The sequence below is a fragment of the Chenopodium album genome, chromosome 22 (assembly GCF_948465745.1).
Source record: "Chenopodium album chromosome 22, dcCheAlbu1.1, whole genome shotgun sequence".
NCBI classification, from domain to species: Eukaryota; Viridiplantae; Streptophyta; class Magnoliopsida; order Caryophyllales; family Amaranthaceae; genus Chenopodium; species Chenopodium album.
The window spans coordinates 17151597-17171686 of record NC_137855.1 but is presented as its reverse complement, the minus strand read 5'-3'; the positions used below and the strand labels follow the sequence as shown (position 1 = coordinate 17171686).

At 38.7% G+C, this 20090-nt stretch overlaps 1 protein-coding gene and 1 non-coding gene across 3 annotated transcripts; both read right to left on the bottom strand.

Annotated features, from left to right (window-relative positions):
- Nucleotides 1-310: 310 nt before the first annotated feature.
- On the bottom strand, nucleotides 311-11019 carry LOC145604624 (vesicle-associated membrane protein 727-like). Of its 2 annotated transcripts, none has more exons than XM_081660524.1 (6): nucleotides 10884-11019; nucleotides 10264-10478; nucleotides 9972-10173; nucleotides 9732-9852; nucleotides 804-866; nucleotides 311-701 (listed from the first exon to the last, which is right to left on the bottom strand). In XM_081660524.1, exons 2-6 carry the CDS (start codon nucleotides 10451-10453, stop codon nucleotides 558-560), a joined length of 720 nt encoding a protein of 239 aa, XP_081516650.1. In that variant the 5' UTR covers nucleotides 10454-10478; nucleotides 10884-11019; the 3' UTR covers nucleotides 311-557. The 2 variants fall into 2 exon arrangements, with proteins under 2 accessions (XP_081516650.1, XP_081516651.1); XM_081660525.1 differs by having other exon boundaries at nucleotides 10264-10523; nucleotides 10884-11007.
- A 7139-nt stretch (nucleotides 11020-18158) lies between these two features.
- LOC145606389 (small nucleolar RNA R71) lies at nucleotides 18159-18269 on the bottom strand. Its single transcript, XR_014105278.1, has one exon. It is a non-coding gene; the product is annotated as a small nucleolar RNA R71 (small nucleolar RNA).
- Between the last annotated feature and the right edge of the window lie 1821 nt (nucleotides 18270-20090).

Genomic DNA, 20090 nt, shown 5'->3' with positions numbered 1-20090 from the left:
TTTCCACTACACCCCTAGTCATCTCATGGTAGCGGGGTAAGGAAGGAGAAAGAGGTTGTTTTCCCAACATTTCATTCACTAATTGTTCAAACAAAAGTATCAAGTTCCCTTTCTTCATTTCTTTCCCCTCGTTACTTTTCTTACATCCATTCATTTTCCTAAAATGAACCAAACAGCCCCTTAAAAATTATAACACATGAAAGATAATGAGTACATGACTCATCCTTCTCTTTTGTCAATTTATTCAAGTTTAGCTACCAGAGAAGGCAGAGATACCAATAAAAAATACCCAACACTTTAGATAGTAACATGTTCAAAAAACACATACGGTAAACATCAGAACAATACATTTCAGCAGTCAACACAACATTTCATTTACAGAATACACAAGTTCATGACCCCTTTCTTTAGTTGATTTTTCAAAAAAAGTTCATGACTCCTTTCTTTAGTCGATTTTTCTTTAAGTTTTGTACAAGGAGAGAAAAAAGGTCAAATAAGGTAATTAAGAGTCTGAAACTGTAGAGTTTAGGATCCAGTGCCCCCCAAATAGTCAAGTATCAACATTTGAACCCTCGGCATGCTACTACCCACACTATGAGGATGAAGGCAATGATGGAACCTCCAACAATTAATTTCAGTTGAACATTCTGAAACCACATCTTCCGCCGCAACTGCCTGCCCTGCCTCTGGAAGCTATCAGCCTGTTTTGCAGACAAGCAAATGGTGAAAGAGAGTTTTACATCAAAAAAAGTAAGATCAAGACAATCAAAGACCAAGACAATCATAAGAATTCTTTAACATACTTGAAACTGAAGATTTTCGGTCTTATCCACAAGGAGTTCAATCTTCTCCCCACGATCCAGAACCTACAGGATCAAAAAGATAAAAATGATGAAATATGAAGGAAACGATGATAATCCATGCCACTCCACTCCCTCTGAGAGAAAGAAAGATGAGTAGTGGGAGTCCTGAGATGGGGGAAATCAGCAAAGTAGGCTAGGTAGAGCAGAAGGTATGCAGTGTGCTGTGTGCATATAGTACAGTAGTACTCAATGCATTGATCTAAACATATGGAAGTCATAGTATCATAGCATGAAATTTATACAATCAGTAAATAGTTCATTAACTCAACATTATGAAATGGAAGACATCTCTATGAAATCAGTAACCATAAGCAAGTCATAGCATTTTTGTGATCAGTACAATTTAAATACTTGTATTTCTTTTCCTTGCGTTATTTACTTCCTATATTTACAGAGATCAACTTCCAGATTTTCACATAATTTTATGTTGCCCAGTGACAGCAAAAGACAACAAAATCCAGCTTCATCTAATCGTGATTCCTCTGTCATCGTGTAAAAGCAGTTCCAACAGGAAGCATGTAGGCTACTGCAATTTTGCAAATGTAGGTAGGCTACCGCTTAGCTTCCAGAACCTAGATAAAATTTCTAATGGGAGAATCACTACATGGGGCAAACTGCAAATGTAAGTAGGATACTGCTTAGCTTCAATTGTTGATGCAAATCACCAACATGGTGTGCAAAATAGTTAAAAAGGACATTTACCATATTGATCAATCAAAGATATCACTCAGCCATTTCGCCATCCAACAGCAGCAAGAAGGCCAAGGATAACATACAAATTCTTATTCTTGCAATATGTAAAGGAAATGAAAGAGCCCATATGCTTCTTCTACCTTTACCCTCCCTTTCTTTTCTATATCACCTAGAACACTGACACTATTTTTTGAGAATAGAGGTCACATCAACACATAGAGAAAAGTCAGAGAACCAATAAGTCAAAAAACTAGGAAATTCCTGAAGTGCATGAAGTCCCAATTCACCATATGGATTGAGCAAATAGATACTACAACCCATATTGTCAATGAATTTGTGGATGAAATGGCAATAATATTGTGCCATGTATATGTGTGGCAATTTTTTCTTATAATTCCCTTTGAATTTGAAGGTAGGCAAGTTATATTATACATTTACAAGATAGATCATTAGAACATGAAGCTAAATCAATATGCAACATCATACATTATATTATGTCTTTTGAAACAAGTAAATACTCCTTAGATCAAAATGACCCATTAAAAGACAAAGAGGGTCATAAAATATTGACAGTGTAATAACTGTCCTTCTGAATTACCTATAGCGCCTCAGAAAAATAAGGACATCAATTGATGTCAATAAAAGGGTATATATTTCTTCCAACTCACGTAAGATGAAAGAGGGTGAAGCAGTAAGATGTCATGTCAAAATCTTCCCTAAGTAATAGTCCCTCTTTTGTATAAGTTGGTAAACTTTCAATTGTTGATATGGTTAATACTGCAATGTATCATGCACAAGGCATATACTGCGGTAGTAAATAAAGTGGATCAAATCTTTTATTTGATTTTTTTTTTTTTTACCAAAAAAAAAAAAAAAAAAGTAGCATTCTTCCTAAAGGTTTTTTTTATTGGTTTAAAATTGCCACAAACTTTTCGGAATTAGAGAATTATACAGCAAAGTTCAATTTAAGCAAGTAAGACATCGGAATAAGTAAAAGTGTTCAGTATCTTCTGAAATCAAATCAAAAATGAAATTCATACTTGTCCAACGATTTAATTTAACCACATACATGAAATGAAACTCTAAGGATCAAGAGCTGGAAAAAGAATAATCTTAATAGCACTAGGTAGGCAGTAAAAGTTTAATGAAATGAGCAGATAGAGTCGATGTTAAAGAGAAGCAGGTATGAAAGTCATGCGGCTACATGTCCAAGGCTCCAAGCATTTGACATGACCCTGACAAGCATAAATGGAACATATTCCTGTTTCTAACAGACTTTTGGCATAAATCCTAACTTACAGCAACAAAATCAAAGTTAAAGATCAGATGATAGATAAATCATACTGAAATGCTAATTTGAAGAATGTGTGAGCACGTATCGCACATACTTCAAGGATACTTCTTTTACTTCCTTGAGTTCCTTCTTTGTTTACATTTCTTCTACATTAATTTGGTTCAAAATGATTAAGTGAGCATTAATGTGTAGGGTAAGGATTCCATACCCTAGTTGGAGTGTCAAGTGTCCAACATGAGTATGGATATGGAAAGCCGAAATAACATAGGATAGAATTATACTCCCTTAGTTTTCTTTTAAATGCATCACTTTAACTTGTGCACTATTCAAGTAATAACTTTGACTTATATTTTTTATCTTATATATAATAAATAAATGTCGATTTACTGAATTTCTATTTTTTTTTATAGTTTCCAATAATAGGCAATAAAAGAAATTAATGTTCAATATGCTAATCAAAGTGATGCATTTAAAAGAAAATAGATGGAGTATCCATTAATTCAATAAGTGTAAAGAAGCAAGATGGGTGAGAAAAATCTCAAAAACCTGAAATTTAAACTGCCAGTTTTCAAGAAGATTACACACACGCATGCATTCATGCACAAACACACACACAACAAAAACACAAAAGAACATGCATAAGAATGTTGTAAAAAAATAAAAAAGAGTAACCATCTTTCACTCAGGCAGAAGAAATAATCTGCAAGAGAATATGCTTTCTTCAGTTCTCGTCATAGATAAAAAAAAAAATATCTATTTCGCCGATTCTTGGCTGATAAAGATGTTTGGTAATCATACACGCATATACAAATATGGTCATCAAATTTTGCCTGTTCTAAATGCTACTACACTATCTGGGGCCTTATCTAAGAACGAATTTTGCCTGTTCTTTTCTACACATTAAGTGTAAACAGCAGTATAGAGAGCTAAGACTATTTGCTATAAATATATTCTCAAGACAGTTAGTTAAGTAATTTAACAACTTAACCATAATTTCACTTCAGGACAACTGGACAAGACAGAAATGGAATAACATCCTGAGCTCCAACAAAAAAATACATCTAGAACTCAGGTATATACTATATAATCGCTACCATCAATAATGTTTTAGGATAAGTTTTCAACTCTATTAGATATTGCCCACCTTCTATTTTTGATTTGTCCCATTTTATTTCCAATTTGGTCAATTCATATTGTTTGCCCCTAAACCAAATATGTATGGGCTCAAATAGAGCTTGACAATAGGTGAGCTCAAGCAGCTTAACTTGGAGATTGCAACTTACATAATCGATAACCCCACTCAGCCAAAGTTTGATAGGCTATCAATCAATCAATCAAAGCCTTAATCCCAAAAGTGGGGTCGGCTAACATGAACCAAATTTGATTATTCCGTGTAGTCATCAACATAAATCTTTCTCCTCCATCCCTTACGATCCAAAACTTCATCCTCACGTAAATCCATGCACTTCATATCCTTCCTCACTCCTTCCAACCAAGTCATCTTTGGTCTCCCTCTTCCTCGTTTAATCCCTCCATGGTCCCACTCTTCCACTCTTCGCACCGGTGCACCCTCGGGTCTCCGTCTTACATGTCCAAACCAACGCAGACGATTTTCCCTTAATTTATCTACAATGCCCGCCACACCTACTTTCTTGCGAATAACCTCATTTCTGATTCTATCTCTTAAAGTGTTTCCACACATCCACCTTAACATGCGCATTTCCGTAACCTCCATCTTTTTAATATGCTCTTTCTTAGAAGCCCAACATTCTGTACCATAGAGCAACACTGGTCTTATGGCAGTCCTGTAGAATTTTCCCTTCAACTTTAAGGGAATGCTGCGGTCGCATAGCACTCCCGTGGCCGCTCTCCATTTAAGCCACCCTGACTTAATCCTGTGGGTCACGTCTTGATCAATGTCACCATTCTTCTGGATGATCGACCCTAGGTACTTAAAACATTCACTCATGGTCAAATCCTTTCCATCCAAACTCACCACTTCATTGCTTGTCCCCCTCTGAGTGCCAAAACGACATACCAAATATTCAGTCTTACTCCGACTTAGCTTAAACCCTCTAGATTCCAACCTTTGCCTCCATTGCTCCAACTTGACATTAACCCCATCCTTAGTCTCATCCACCAAAACGATATCATCTGCGAACAGCATACACCATGGAACCTCATCTTGAATTGGTCTAGTTAATTCGTCTAGAACCGTTGCAAAAAGAAAAGGGCTTAATGCAGACCCTTGATGCAATCCGATTGTAATAGGGAAATCTTTTGTCAACCCTCCGCATGTCCTCACATTTGTTGACACATCCCGATACATATCCTTAACTAGGTCTACATACCTTCGTGGGATACCTTTCTTCAACATTGCCCACCAAAGTATCTCTCTTGGCACCTTGTCATATGCCTTCTCTAAATCAATAAAGACCATATGAAGATCTTTCTTCTTTACCCTATAAAACTCCATCATTTGTCTTATCAAATGGATTGCCTCCATAGTAGATCTCCCAGGCATAAAACCAAATTGGTTATCTGAAATGCTTGTGCATGTCCTCAACCTTTGTTCAATCACCCTTTCCCACAACTTCATAGTATGGCTCATAAGCTTAATTCCTCGATAGTTAGAACAATCTTGAGCGTCTCCTTTGTTTTTATAAACCGGGACCAAGGTGCTCTTCCTCCAATCTTGTGGGATCCTTGTAGCCGTCCATATCTTGTTGAAAAGGTTTGTTAACCAATCAATACCAATCTTACCCAAACACCTCCACACCTCTATCGGTACCCCATCAGGGCCAACCGCCTTCTTAGGTTTCATCTTCCTCAGTGCAATCTCCACCTCTACTCTCCTAATCCTTCGCACATACTCCATGTTGATTTCTTCATCACTCATAGAGGTATCTCCTATCACAACTCCATTACTTCCATTAAATAATTCATCGAAGTACCCCTTCCACCTGTCCTTGATGCCCTCCTCTTGCACTAGGACCATTTGGTTCTTATCTTTGACACACTTCACCATGCCAATATCCTTCCTTGCCTCTTGTCTTCTCTTTGCCATCTTATAAATGATCTTTTCTCCCTCCTTGGAATCAAGCTTTTCATAAACCTCCTGATATGCCTTTTCTTTTGCTTGGCGAACAGCTGCCTTTGCCTTACTCTTAGCCTCCTTATACGCTGCAAAGGTTTCATCACTCCTACATTTTCCTAAGGCTTGATAGCATTCCCTTTTTTGCTTAATTACTGCTTTCACCTCTTCATTCCACCACGAAGTATCTCTCTGTACCGAAGTTCTTCCCCTTACTTCCCCTAAGACCTCTTTGGCCACTCTTAGGAAACAGTTCTTCATTCGTAACCAGGTCATGTCCGGATCCACCTCTCCATCCCAATCCGCTTCTTCAATTACCTTTTCTGTAAAAACCTTAGCTTTTGCATCCCTTAGGGTCCACCATCTTATCCTTGGTTCTTCTTGTCTAACTTTTTTCTTCGCCTTCTCTTTCAGACGAATAGTCATTACCAATAGCCGGTGTTGGGTGACCACACTCTCCCCTGGGATAACCTTACAGTTTATGCAACTTTGTCTATCTATGCTCCTTGTGAGCAGGAAGTCTATTTGAGTTGCATTTGCTCCATTCCGAAAAGTTATCAAGTGTGAATCCCTCTTCTTAAACCAAGTATTAGCCAAAATTAAATCATATGATTGGGCAAAATCCATAATAGCTTCACCACCGGCGTCCCTCTGCCCATACCCAAAGCCTCCATGGACACTCTCATAGCCATCTCGGCTCGCCCCAACGTGCCCATTTAGATCCCCTCCAATATATAACTTCTCTGAGTGGTGGACACCCTGCACCACCTCGTCTAGGTCCTCCCAAAATTGTCGTTTCTCTTCTGCATCTAAACCCACTTGGGGAGCATAAGCACTGATAACATTCACAATCTCCTTGCCACATAGCAACTTCAGCCTTATCAACCTATCGTTCTTCCGATAGACCTCGATCACCTCTTTTGCCAACCTCTCATCGAGAACCACACCAACTCCGTTCCTAGCTCCACCATTCCTTGTTCTGTGGCTCGTTTCTTGCCCAACATACCATACCTTATACCCCAAAACCAAGCCTCGAGCTCCTTCTCCTGTCCATCTTGTCTCTTGGAGGCACATGATGTTCACGCGTCGTCTTTTCATTACTTCTACCAATTCTGCTGATTTTCCCGTAAGAGACCCCACATTCCAAGAACCAATCCGCAAACTAAATTCTTTTCTCCCACGCTCCCTCCTGATCCCAACTCCAAGTCCTTGATTATTTGACACCACAATTGGGCAATATGGCGCGTCGCTTCTGGGCGACGACCTAGCAACCCTTACATACTTATCACTGCACCCGGGTCTGGGAAGTGCAGCGCGTCGCTCAGTAGGGAACGCCCCAATGGCACGCCCTTGCTCATTTGACACCACACTCGGGCAATGTGGCGCGTCGCTTCTGGGCGACGACCTAGCAACCCTTGCATACTTATCACTACACCCGGGTCTAGGAAGTGCAGCGCGTCGCTGAGTAGGGAACGCCCCCACGAAAATATCTGTTTGGCTCATGTCATGGGATGTGACGAAGTTTTATACTGGCTGTCACTGGCCTACCGTAACCCTCCTCCTTTATCCAGGCTTGGGACTGGCAGCGGGAAACCCACTGGCGGAGTTCCAAAGTTTGATAGGCTAGTGCAAGATTATTTGATCAAGGCCGAAAACAGCATAGCTTAGTCAGGCATATAGTAGTAAAAGTTAATGCCCAAATGAAGTCACAGAAACATTGTTTAAATAACTAATCCTAACTTCCTCCCCATTCTTCCTAGTCAAGGTGGGACTCTAAGTCTCTAACACAAGTAACTCATTTTTAGTATCTCGGCGGCTCGGCGCCAAAGAAAATTTTTCTGGTAAGACGTTTAGCTGGTGTAAGAGAAAACCTGATGACAGTGACTAGCTTGTTGGAAAAAGAGCAAAGAGGCAGAGAACTGGGATCACCATTGTTAAAAACCTAGTGCCGCAAAGTCTGATGCTTAGCACTTAAAGATGCAAAAAAAAGGAAAAATTGACAAAAATAATCCCTATTTTTGCCCATTCGCTCAGAATAATCCCAACTTTGGATTATTTATAAATAATCCGAACATCGAGCATCATTCGCTCAAAATGATCCAACTTGTTATAGCAAATTAAGATGACACGTGTCGTTATTTAATTGGTTGAAAAAATAAAATTCAAAAAAATAAACAACCGCAAAACTCCTATCCACGACCACCCTCTCCACCACCAAGCCATGACCCCCTCCCATAACCCCCATCCCCGCCGTCGCCTAGACGTTCCTCCCCGCACAAGTACCGGCAACGATGGCGACGATGCCCCATCCCTGAACCACCAAACCACCCCTACCGCAACCCAAAACCCCAAAAAAACCCTCCCCACCGCAAGAAACCCCACAAAATTGCCCTCCACCCTCGAAACCTCTAGTCGCAAAGATTTCGAGGGTGGGGAGGGCCGAATTGGGGGTTTAATGCGGTGGGGGACGGTTTTTTGGGGGTTTCGTGTTGCCTTTGAACAAATTTGGGAGGTGGTTTATTGGCTATGTAGTGGTTTTGGGTTGTGATGGGCTGGGTAGGGTTAGGGGCTGCCGGAATAGTAGTGGCTGGCCGGATCTGGGCTTGGCGGGGTTAAGGTTGAGTGGGTGTTGTTTTGGGATTTTTTTTTTTTCAAATAATATTTTTTTCAACCTATAATATGCTGACACGTGTTACTTATAACTAAAAAATAAATAAAAACCTCTTTAACAGGTTACCGGTCACTTGGATTCATTAAAAGTGAATGAACCCTAAAATTCGGATAATTTAAAAATAATCCAAAATTGGGATTATTTTGAGCGAATGTGCAAAATTTGGGATTATTTTTGTCAATTTTTCCAAAAAAAAATAATAATGAAGGGGTTCATAAATATGGCGAGTTGGGTGAAGAATAAAAGAGAATTTTTGGGGTTTACAATTATCTGGTTTATGAACAGAGAAAACTAATGGAGGATTTTTTTTTTTTTTTTTTTTGAAAGAAACTAATGGAGGGTTAGTATGCCCATGTATCACTAAAGTAATATTTGGTTGAGGATAAGATTCAATTTCTCTATTCATGGATAATATTCTGCCATTGGTATAGTATATGAGTTCTTTCAAGCTTTTTATGGGAGGATATTTGGATTTTGGGATCTAGGGAAGGATAGAAAGAGAAAAGATGACATGTAAAATGAGAGCACCAATTGGGAATAAATTGGGAATAGAATATGCCAATATTGTAGTCATATAATATAATGTAATTGGAGCACTATTTAATGGATCAATGGTAATTAACATCATTCAAAATTGTTAGATTTTATGTTCTCAAAAAAAAAAAAAAAAAATGTTAGATTTTATAAGCCCCCTTATCCTATGTTATTCAACATATGTGGGGCTCTAACTCTCTAAGTTAACCACACAACTTTAAATGTTTGTCAATAAACTTTTATTAAAATTCTTAAAACTTAGAAATATGTAGCTTGCTTACAAGCTCTCTAACCAAGCCAAGGATAAATTGAGTTTGGCTCGTTAAGATCTCAAGCCGAACTTGAGCCAGCTTTAGCTGTGCCAAGCTCAAGGAGTTCACAGGTAGCTAATTAACAACCCGAGTAATAAACTAATTATAAATATCAACTGGGAAAAGTAGCAATCCTAAGTTAGAGACCATGAAAACTACTTATTCAAAGAAGGGAAGTACCATATTTTCGACATCAAATGCATTCAATTAATTCTTTTAAAAGAAAGAGGAAAAAAAAAACCATGATGTAACCAAAGTGTAAAGTATCTACCTTCTCAATATTATCCATCATTATTCCTTTGACCTCTGAAATTTGAGCCTTCACCTTGGAAAGCCTACTCATTTCCTCAGGATGGTTCATGCAATAGTGCATGTGCTCCTTAAGCCTAGGCCTGCATACAAAGAAAATAACGGTTACACAGAGCCACTACCAACTTACAACTACCATGCATTAAAATGAACCAGATGAAGCCAAGAAACAATAATACAAAAACTATAAGTCTATACACACCCGAATTCCCGGTCAAGGTTGTAAGCAATACTGAAGCGATCTTCAAACAAATCATCATCAGAATCATTTTCATCAGCAAGTGGATGAGCATCACCAGTTTTAATACTTCCAGCATACTTCTGTTTGAAATCATCCTTCACCCGCTCCAGGAAAACAAAAGGAAGACTCCTTCCAGCACCCTCATCGGCAACCACAAGAAACACTAAAACACATTCAACACATTCAAATTAACTTTCTCCAAGGATATATCAAACAAAAAGAACACGAATACACTTCTCAGGCAATATATTACCAAATTCATTGTCAATCAGAAAGTTGAATGTATGTCCATCACACGTGTAAGTGTACTTGTTGCCAGATGAAGGCAATTTCTGCAAACATTGGACAGCTATGGTGCTAAAGTTCCCAGAATACGAAGTGTGTTCGGCTAGAACCACCGTTCCCTTCGCTACAAAGCTGTAAATCAATCCTTTCTGATTCATCTTCGAAATACAATCTCAACTGATTCTACACATACACAAAAACTATCTAGATTCAGGATATCTGGGCAACCTATCATACAGATCAAAAATGATCATTTAATTTAACACATCAAACAGAAAGATGCAAAAATTTTGCCATAGAATGATAAAAAATCAATTATCAAAATGATAAATTTCAATTAGCAACAAAAATTGACTGAATTATCCAAGTTGGCTCGAAAAATACTATAACTTCTTCTGGGAAAAAAAAAACGAATAGAAAAATTCTAGCAACAAAATCGCCGGTTTCAATTGTTCATAACCTTAGCAATTTACCAATAGTTAAATAATCTAATTTAGAAGAACCCTAAATTGACTACACTAAATTAAATTGATGATAAACCCTAAAATGCAAAATTGATGTTCCATGATTTAAAAAAAATCATCTTACCTCAGAAACTGCTTCAATGGAGCAGAGAAAGCTCACAAGCCGCTTCAATGGAGACCTCAGAGTACGCTTTAATGGCAATCTCAGAGTACGGTTCAATGGAGGAGAAAGAGGAGGGATGAAGCGACTAAGCGTAAACGTGGAAATGATCCAACGAGGAAGAATTGAGGAACACGCAGTTTATAAGTTCGTAAATCATGGGTAACTTTGTTATTTCAGCTAATAAATGGATTAGTTTATTCTTTTTTTTTTTTTATTTTTTAGGCAACTTTATTCATTTCATTTAATAGAAGGTAGCTTTGTTTCTTCCAAAAAAAAAAAAAAAAAAAAGGTAGCTTTGTCATTTCATTTATTTGAAACAATCAAAAATTGATTTTATTAATCGCGTTGATAAACTTGATTTACATCGGGAGAAAACAAAGGAAATGAGTTAAGCTAAAATACGGTCCTTGAACTTTGATATTTGTAACATTTTAGTCCCTCAACTTTCAAATGAGGCAAAATGGTCCCTTAACCACCAACAACTCAATTTTCAGGTACAAATTAGCTAACTAAGCATAGTTTAGGGACCTTGGTGCACATGTAGGAACAAATTTAATGATTTTGAATGCAAAGTTTAGGGACCTTTAACTGATGAGTTGGCATTAATTAAATTAGAAATGAAAGTTTAGGGAGAGCATACCCAATTGTTACCCTTTTGTAATGGGCATGAGGAGAGAGAAGATGAAATAATGTTTTAAAAATATATTTTCATCAATTTTAGAGAGAGAAATGTCATGACCTTTGGCAAAAGGTGGGCAAAGAATTAGAGTTCGCCACTTATCCTGCTATAATTTGCAAATAGTATATAGTTTTTAGTTATTTGGTACAAGCATTATTAAAAAAATATTTATGACCAGGGTTAATTAGTGGGCAACCAATGAGAGTATATGAGCATAGATGGGTGTGAGAATTGGGCATAAATGAGTGAAAGATATTAAATATTTGATGACCACCATTAGCTTATGTGTAGGGTAAAAATACTCTAGACACGTGGACCAATCAGAGAGGGACACGTGTCAAGCATGGACAAGTCCATTTGGACCACTCACCAACTGACATGTGTTAGCCTCAGAATTTAGCTGGAATTGCAGCCTTCAAGGCTCAATTCCCGAGAAAGCCGCAAAACGGCACAACCCACCAAATCTAGGTCAGAGTGACCTAAGAGAGGGCACATTCTCCAACGACCCTATAAATAGGGAGATTTCCCCCATTTCTGGGGCACATTCAATCATTTATTACAACCCTACATTCTCTCACATCAGAAAAAAAAACACCTGATCTCGGAATCCGAGAAGATTTCACATTCTCCTAGGTATTGTAACTTGATCGTCGGAGGCGGAGCTCCAACCATCCGGAGTCTCCGTTGTTTTGCAGGTATAGGCGCCACCGGACTAGTCTTTGAGATGTAACTCTCCTGAGGGACTAAAAACACCCAAAACATTTGGCGCCGTCTGTGGGGAGAGTACCTCAAAGATGGTTCAAGAGTCTATACCACCTCCTGATTCCAACAAACCTCAGCATCAGCCGGAGGTCTATACAGATCACGAGGATGATAACGACCCTTAGGTCAAAACATATGTGGCCAAAGATGGGTCATTCATCTTAAGACGCCTCCATCCAAGGGATAAACTGGAACAGGGCGATAGTGAAGCAGGTCCAAGTAACCAACCTGACCAACCGTCTGATACTTAGGCAGCAAGATCAGCGCCCGTCACCCGGGACGAACTCATGAAATTCATTAGTAGTTTCAAGGGTGAGATCAAGGACCTGATCAACAAAAGTAAGGCTGGCTCTAGCAAGGGTCAGTCGGCAAAGAAGACTCCTCAAAGAGGAGGAAGGCAGTTAGGGACAGGCAACCCACTCCACATCCAAAGGAGAAGACCGCCGTAACACTGGACTAGTCCAAAATCCTTCTGCCCCAGAAGGGCCCGAAGAGATACATCCGGCAGGACCAGCCGAGTGGTAGTAAGAAATCAATCTCTGATGCTCGACAAATCATTGAGCGCAAGAGAAACCAGCAGCTGTCTGAGTCAGCCTCTACCTCGAACTTTCCAGACAGCTTCAAAGCAACATCCGTAAGGAATTCACTATCCTTACTTGAGACTAGAGCCATACAGGCGGCAAGTCCGTCCACACTAGTCCTTAGATGATTGGGTCAGTCTCATATGCGCCTTAAATGCCATGCGGGCAATATGGCCTCCAATATATGCAGTCGGCTTATTATGAAGGTCAGGTGGGATACAACAATGTCCAGCCCCTGGACTAGCAGTTGTGTCCGCTCAGACTCGGTGAACAACCTTGTGCGTTCACCAGGAGATAACCGAGGCGGCATTGCCGGTCAAGGTTAAGAATTTGTTGGTTGATACCTATGATGGTACCACCAACCTTGAGGACCACCTCATAGCATACACCAACCTCATGTATTTACAAAAGTTGGATGATGCTACCTACGTGGTGTCATTGCTTCCCGGCTACATTTAAGGGTATCGCCCAACAATGGTTTGGCAACTTGCCAGCCGGTTGTATAGACAACTTCAAGAAGCTAGCCTTCTTGTTTGCGTCCAATTTCTCCATGAACATCCCTGTGAAGAGAAAAAGTTTAGACATGATCACCACTAAGTAGGGGGAGAAAGAAGGACTCCGCTCTTACGTCAGACGGTTCAACCTGACAAGAATTCAAATTCTAGGGCTGTCTAACGAAGTAGCCTTTACAGACTTCTTCAAGGGTCTGAAGAACTGGTCAATCTTTAAGTTCGACCTCGTCAGAAAGTGGGTGTTCACCCTTCAAGCGGCGTTAATCGAGGCAGAAAGCTTTATCTAAGCAACCGACCTCTGCTCGCCTAGCAATCAGTCAGACTCTGAGAAGTCTGACAAACAAAAGGAGAGTCGGTATGCTTAGGTGGTTAAGAAACCAGAAGAGAGAAAAAAGAGAAAAGAAGTCTAGGCGGTCAAAGATTTTGATCAGCCGTTGTAGGAAATATTTCAAGCATCACCCCAAACTTGAACCCCACTGTGATCATACACTTAAGTATGATGGCGTCCAAAGGGAAGGAAACAAGAGCAAAAGAGTCGCCAACAAGTTTTAGGAACTTGTAAACCGTTCACGAGGTGAAGGATACACCCCTTAACGATCCATGAGATCGTCAACTCCAATAGGTCTATAACCAAGACTGGTGTTCGGGGATGAGGGTATGAATCCAATCTAAAATAGAAAGAACCTGCCTTATAAATAAGCCTCTACTTTATTCTACTCGTATTCATTTACGCTTTCTGACTAACATTACAATCATTAGGTTAACCTTAAGCCTGTTTAATCTATGTTGGTTGAATATTAATGCACAAATAAATCTATTATTTGCGATCACTTGAATTGAAATCATATTAGCCTAAACCAAATTATTAATTATCTTATTAGGCGTGATTTCAAGTACAAATTCCCTTTAAACATGCATAAAAGGCGTTATCAAGAAATAACAATAATATATATCGAGTAACATAATAATAACAATAATCATCATAACATAAATAAGGCATAACAAAGCTCAATAATAATAGCAAGATCCTAGGCATGATACTAACAAGATAAATAACAAATCCTAGCATGTCACTAACAATTTACTTAATAGGCTAAACATCCTTATTATGATAACGGATTCAATCAAATCAAATCTACTTAATAGACAAAACATCCTTATTATGTCAATGTCAATTAAATCAATGTTATTAGTTGTGAATGCAAACTTTTTGGTTTTTTCTGTTTCTTCGGATGATATGATGGGTCAATCATTTGCTTTACTAGTTCCAGCGGTGGTAGATGCAGAATCTTCTATTGGGTTAGCCATTTTCGTTATTACGTTCCGAGTCCGGGGGACTATTGCTGTAGAATCTATTAATAGCATTCAAGGTTAAACATGACTCCTAGAAAGTTACCAAAATACGAAGTTCTTTTGTTCTCTTCTTTCTTTTGACTTGATTGGCATGATCAGGGCCTTTCTCGCTGGGCGAGCGCATCCAATTGAAACTTTTCTAATAAACTTCTCGTTCAGCTGCTGAAAGATAAAGATAAGCTTTCTAAATGAGAAAGAGTTCCACGAAGATGCAGGCTAGAAAGATGCTATTTGCTGCTATTCTATCTATTTGTGCATCAAGTTCGAAGAAGATCTCAATCTATAATGAAGAAATGATAGTAGCTCGTTGTTTTATAGGATTTATCACATTCAGTCGAAAGAGTTTAGGGAATACTTTCAAAGCAACTCTCGACGAGAGAATCCAGGCTATTCAGGAAGAATCGCAGCAATTCCCCAATCTTTATGAAGTAGTTCCTCCGGAATCCAGTGAACAACAACGATTACTTAGGATTAGCTTGCGAATTTGTGGAACCGTAGCAGAACGAATCATTACCAATGGCATGTTGTGCGCCCAATTAAGTGTGAAAAGACAGTGCAAGCTTTGTTATGTCGAAACCTAAATGTTAAGTCAACAACACTTCCAAATGCCACTTCTTCCCGTCACAACCGTCTTCAATACGTTCTAGTCACAAGGTTTCACTTCTCAATGAGTGAAAGATTTGTCCCCGGATCTACGTTGAAAGCTTTTATAGTAGAACTCATTCGAGAAGGCTTGGCGGTCTTAAGAATGGTTCGGGTAGGAGGTTCTCTTAAGAATAAATAAAGAAGACAAATAGAATCTAATTCATGTTCGTGCTAACAGAAGAGCCAATAATATAACAACCCCAAAAAAAGTAATGCAAAACTAGGCTTGGATCAAGGATGGGCCCTTGGTCACACACAAAACCTTTCTTATATATAACATTTGAATTTCTCTTATATTATGAGAAATTCAATTGACATCATGTTCCAGAGAATGAATCCATTCTTCTTTTTTATTGTTGTTTGGTGTTAACCGGGCCCATCCTATTCTTCACGCAAACCACCTTCATAGTAGATTTGCAGTTGACAGTAGTCTCATCAAACCTAGCCGTGAAGACAAAATCCAAGGTAACGATCAATTGGTTATGGTCTGGGCGTGAATTTACTATAGTACAGCAGCGTCACTCGACGTGTTGAAAGAACAGAGCGACCCCTCATATTCACCGTACCCAACGACTTTATTACCTTTACTTATGTATTAACTTTCTTTTATCTCAGTGCGCTATTGACAATTGCGGTCTACTGATATGTCTATTTTATATAGTGATTTACTCCCGTCCCTTGGTCATAATTAGTAGTGTTTTTGGCTCTTTCGAGCCACTTTTATTAGTAATTGGTGTTTTCTAGTGTTTTCGTAGTTTTGGTTGAATTTTGTGGGAAGAAATTGCACTTTTGGAGAATTTTCCCAGATTTTCATGGAGTGACTACGAGCATTAGAGGAGCACGACCACTTGTTGAAGCCCAAGGCCGGTTAGAGTTATCAAAACGGTGATTAAGGGCTCGGTATTGGAGATTCCAAGGCGTTTTGGACCAAATGTTAAAGACCCAAAGAGGAAATCCGATTGGGCCGAAGGTTAGGGGCCCAATCGAAGTCCATTTGATGCCCAAGTGCTCCGCCCGGGGCCATGAGGCCTCACCCGAAGGTGCGCCCGGCCGGGCGGGGCGAGTCAAGAAGCAAAAGCAACAGCGCCCGGAGGCCGCGCCCGACCGGGCGCGAGAGGAGGTTTCTAGGAAAAAGGCGGGCCCGACCGGGAGGTGTGGCGCCCGACCGAGTGCGTGTCTTGGTCGTGATTTTGAGCTCCGGTTTAATTTGTTTTAGCTTAGGAATTCTTGCTTAGTATTAATGTAATTTTATTAAGCGCGTTTAGGACCTTCTTTTACATACTCTTACTATTATTCTCTCTCTACTTAGATTTTCTCTCTCTAAACTCTTACTCTTGTTCTTAACTCCGTTTAGTAATTCCGTCGATTCGGTACGATTTCTACTTTATTATTTTCAGTATTTTTATTCCTTCAATTCCTTATGACTTGTTTAATTGCTTTGATTTATTTAGTTTTAATCATGTCTGAGTAGTTTACTTTCTAGGGTTTATGGGGATCTAATAAATAATATGAAGGGGTAAATTATGATTGTTGATTGTTAATGCTTAATTAATTTCCTATTGATTGAATTAATGCTATGCAATTAGATCAAGCCTGGTTTAATTGTATGAGTTTGATAATATTGATTCGAGATTCGAGAGATGAGAATTGATGTTTAGGTCTAGTTTTAATAGGCAGATTAATTTATAAATGGTTAGGTCGAGATTCGAGAGATGAGATTTAATACCGGTAAATTAACTCTTTGATTATAATACGTAGCGAAAGCCCTTTATAATCTGATTACTTGATGCATTGATGATTGATTATTATGTTTTACCCTAGATTATTGTTTATTAGTGAACCTATGCCCTAGGCTTTTATTATTTGATTTCTCCCTGCATTATTCCCTACTTATATTCTTCGTAGTATAGTCTTTAATTATAACAACATTGGTCACCTTGATAATTTAAATTATAATAATTAATTAGGAATAGAAAGACTAGTTTCCCTATGGATTCGACCCTACTTCCCTATTTGCATTAGTTAGAGGACTTAGGTAATTCATTTGATTAGGTGATACGACTTTACCCTGTCAAAATTTAGCGCCGTTATCGGGGAAACGGTTTTATTTTTATTTCTGGTTGTTTTTGTAGTCTAGATTATTTTTCTTTTGTCTCAAAGAACATTAGTTCTTGAAGCAGTTCTCATATTTTTCTTTTTAGTTCTTTGTTTACGCCCAGGTGTTCCAGATCAGGTTACATTCCATTCGATCCCGAGATCGAGCGCTCTTTCCATAGATAGAAGAATTTTCATAGACAAATCCTGGTAGGTTCTGGAAGTAACGATATTCCTAGTAATCCGCTATCTGATTCTAGTGATTCGGAAATTCCTTCAGATTCAGAATCAGAGATGACTGCACCTAAGAACTGGAGGGAGTCCAGTTCGAGATCAAGCCCCAATTCATAACGATGATAGAAAGGAAGCAATTTGGTGGAGCTAAGGGTGAAGATCCTAATCTTCACATTGCAGATTTCTGTCAATATTGCAATACTATTTGGCAGAATGGGGTTTCACAGGACTAGATAAGGGAGATTCTTTTTCCCTTTTCATTATGTGGAAAAGCTAAATTGTGGTTTAATGGTTTGAATAGAATTGCACTTGGTATAACTAACTGGGAGACTCTTGTTTTGAATTTTTATAATAAATATTACCCTGTAGGGAAAACAGCTTTATTAATAAGTGCCATTCAGAATTTTACCCAGGAGCTAGATGAAGCGTTATATGAGGCTTGGGAGAGATTCAAGGATCTGAAGAGGGAGTGTCCCCACCATAATTTGGCAAAGTGGCATCTAATTCAAGCTTTTTACAATGGATTAGGGAATGCATCAAGAACGATTCTAGAATCCGCGGCTAGTGGTAGATTTATGAATCTTAATGTTGATGATGCAGGTCAGGTTATTGAAGATTTGGCGATACATAATTCCCAATATGGGAATTCTAGAGGCTATGAAAATAAAGGCAAACACCACGTTGATTCAGTATCCTTTTTGCAGGCCCAGCTTACTTCTATTTGCCAGAAACTAGATAACCTTAGTACTAATGTCCCTAACTTTGTTGCTAATGTTTTTGCTGTTGCTAATAATTCTAATGAAGCTTTTTGTGAAAATTGTGGAATTGTAGGACATTGGGAGCAAGATTGCAGAAGCTCTATGGAGCAAGTTAATGCCTTTCAAACTTATAGGAAAAATAACCCATACTCCAACACCTACAATCCTGGGCTCCGAAACCACCCATACTTATCCTATCGGAGCACCAATGTTCAAAATCCTCCACCTCCATAACAACCACAACAAGCACCCCCTCCACAGCAAAAATATTACCACCCTCACTCTAACCATAAAGCCCCAGCACAAATCCCTACTACATCTTCTGACCTTGCTTTGTCAGAAATTAGAGCGATGCTTAATATGCAAAAGCATATGGAGAGTAGAGACCAACAGATTGACTCAATTATAGCCCATAATAAAGTCATGGACACCCAAATTGCCCAATTGTCTTCTACTCTACAAGCTCGCTAGCAGGGAGCTCTACCAGCGCAGGGAATTCAACCTACGGATCATGCAAATGCAATTACCCTAAGGAGTGGTTCACACTACGATGGCCCCCCTATGCCCAAAGAGGATGAACCTGATTCAATTAAAATTGTTAATCCTCATTTTGTTATACCTAATGTTCCTGAAGGGCTTCAGGGTAATACTAACATATCTGATAATTCATTGTAGGGTACAACCTCAGGGAAGGATGCACCCCAGGAGAAGAGTAGGGAAGCACAACAACCTATAATCAAACTACCATTCCCAAATTGTCAACTGAAGACTAAATTGGATAAGCAGTTTGGTAAGTTTTTGGAGGTTGTGAAAAATTTGCAGGTAACAGTTCCTTTCACAGAACTTATTACACAGTTTCCTTCATATGCTAAATTTATGAAAGATATTTTGACTAGGAAAAGGGCCTTTAACGAGGTAGAAACTATAGCTTTTATAGAAGAATGTAGTGCTTTATTACAGAATAAATCCTCTCCTAAGTTAAAGGATCCCGGTAGTTTTTCTATCCCTTGTCATATTGGTAATGTCTTCATTGATAAAGCATTATGTGATTTGGGTGCTTCTGTTAGTGTTATGCCATCGTCTATTTGTTCTAAATTAAATATGGGTCATTTAAAAATTACTAATATTACTTTGCAAATGGCAGATCGTTCTGTTAAATATCCCTTAGGTATTTTAGAGGACGTCCGTGTTAGAGTTGGTGAATTTTTTATCCCTGTAGATTTTGTTGTTTTAGTCATGGCTGAGGATACACAAATCTCCATTATTATATTAGGCAGGCCTTTTATCCATACTGCAGGAGCCATTATTGATGTGAAAAACGGTAAACTAACCCTATCTATTGGTGATGATAATATTACATTTAATTTAGGGAAAGTTTTAAAAGGTCCTATGCTAGAGGAAAATTGATGTTTGATTGATGTTATTGATATAATGGATGATATTTGTGAAGATAGCTTAACACAGGTTCTTGCAAGGGATCCCTTGGAAAAAATACTTTGTGGAGATTTGTCTGCAGGTGTGTGAGAATCTGGAGTAAAGAGGTGGATGCT

What these genes read in the sequence shown, in the direction of transcription:
- LOC145604624 (XM_081660524.1), bottom strand. Translation starts at nt 10,453, where the DNA reads ATGAATCAGAAAGGATTGATTTACAGCTTTGTAGCGAAGGGAACGGTG. An exon ending in AACCTTGACCGGGAATTCGG is followed by an intron (nt 9,853 to 9,971) that starts GTGTGTATAGAC and finishes CTTTGTATGCAG; the next exon opens with GCCTAGGCTTAAGGAGCACA. An exon ending in TGATGGATAATATTGAGAAG is followed by an intron (nt 867 to 9,731) that starts GTAGATACTTTA and finishes TTGATCCTGTAG; the next exon opens with GTTCTGGATCGTGGGGAGAA.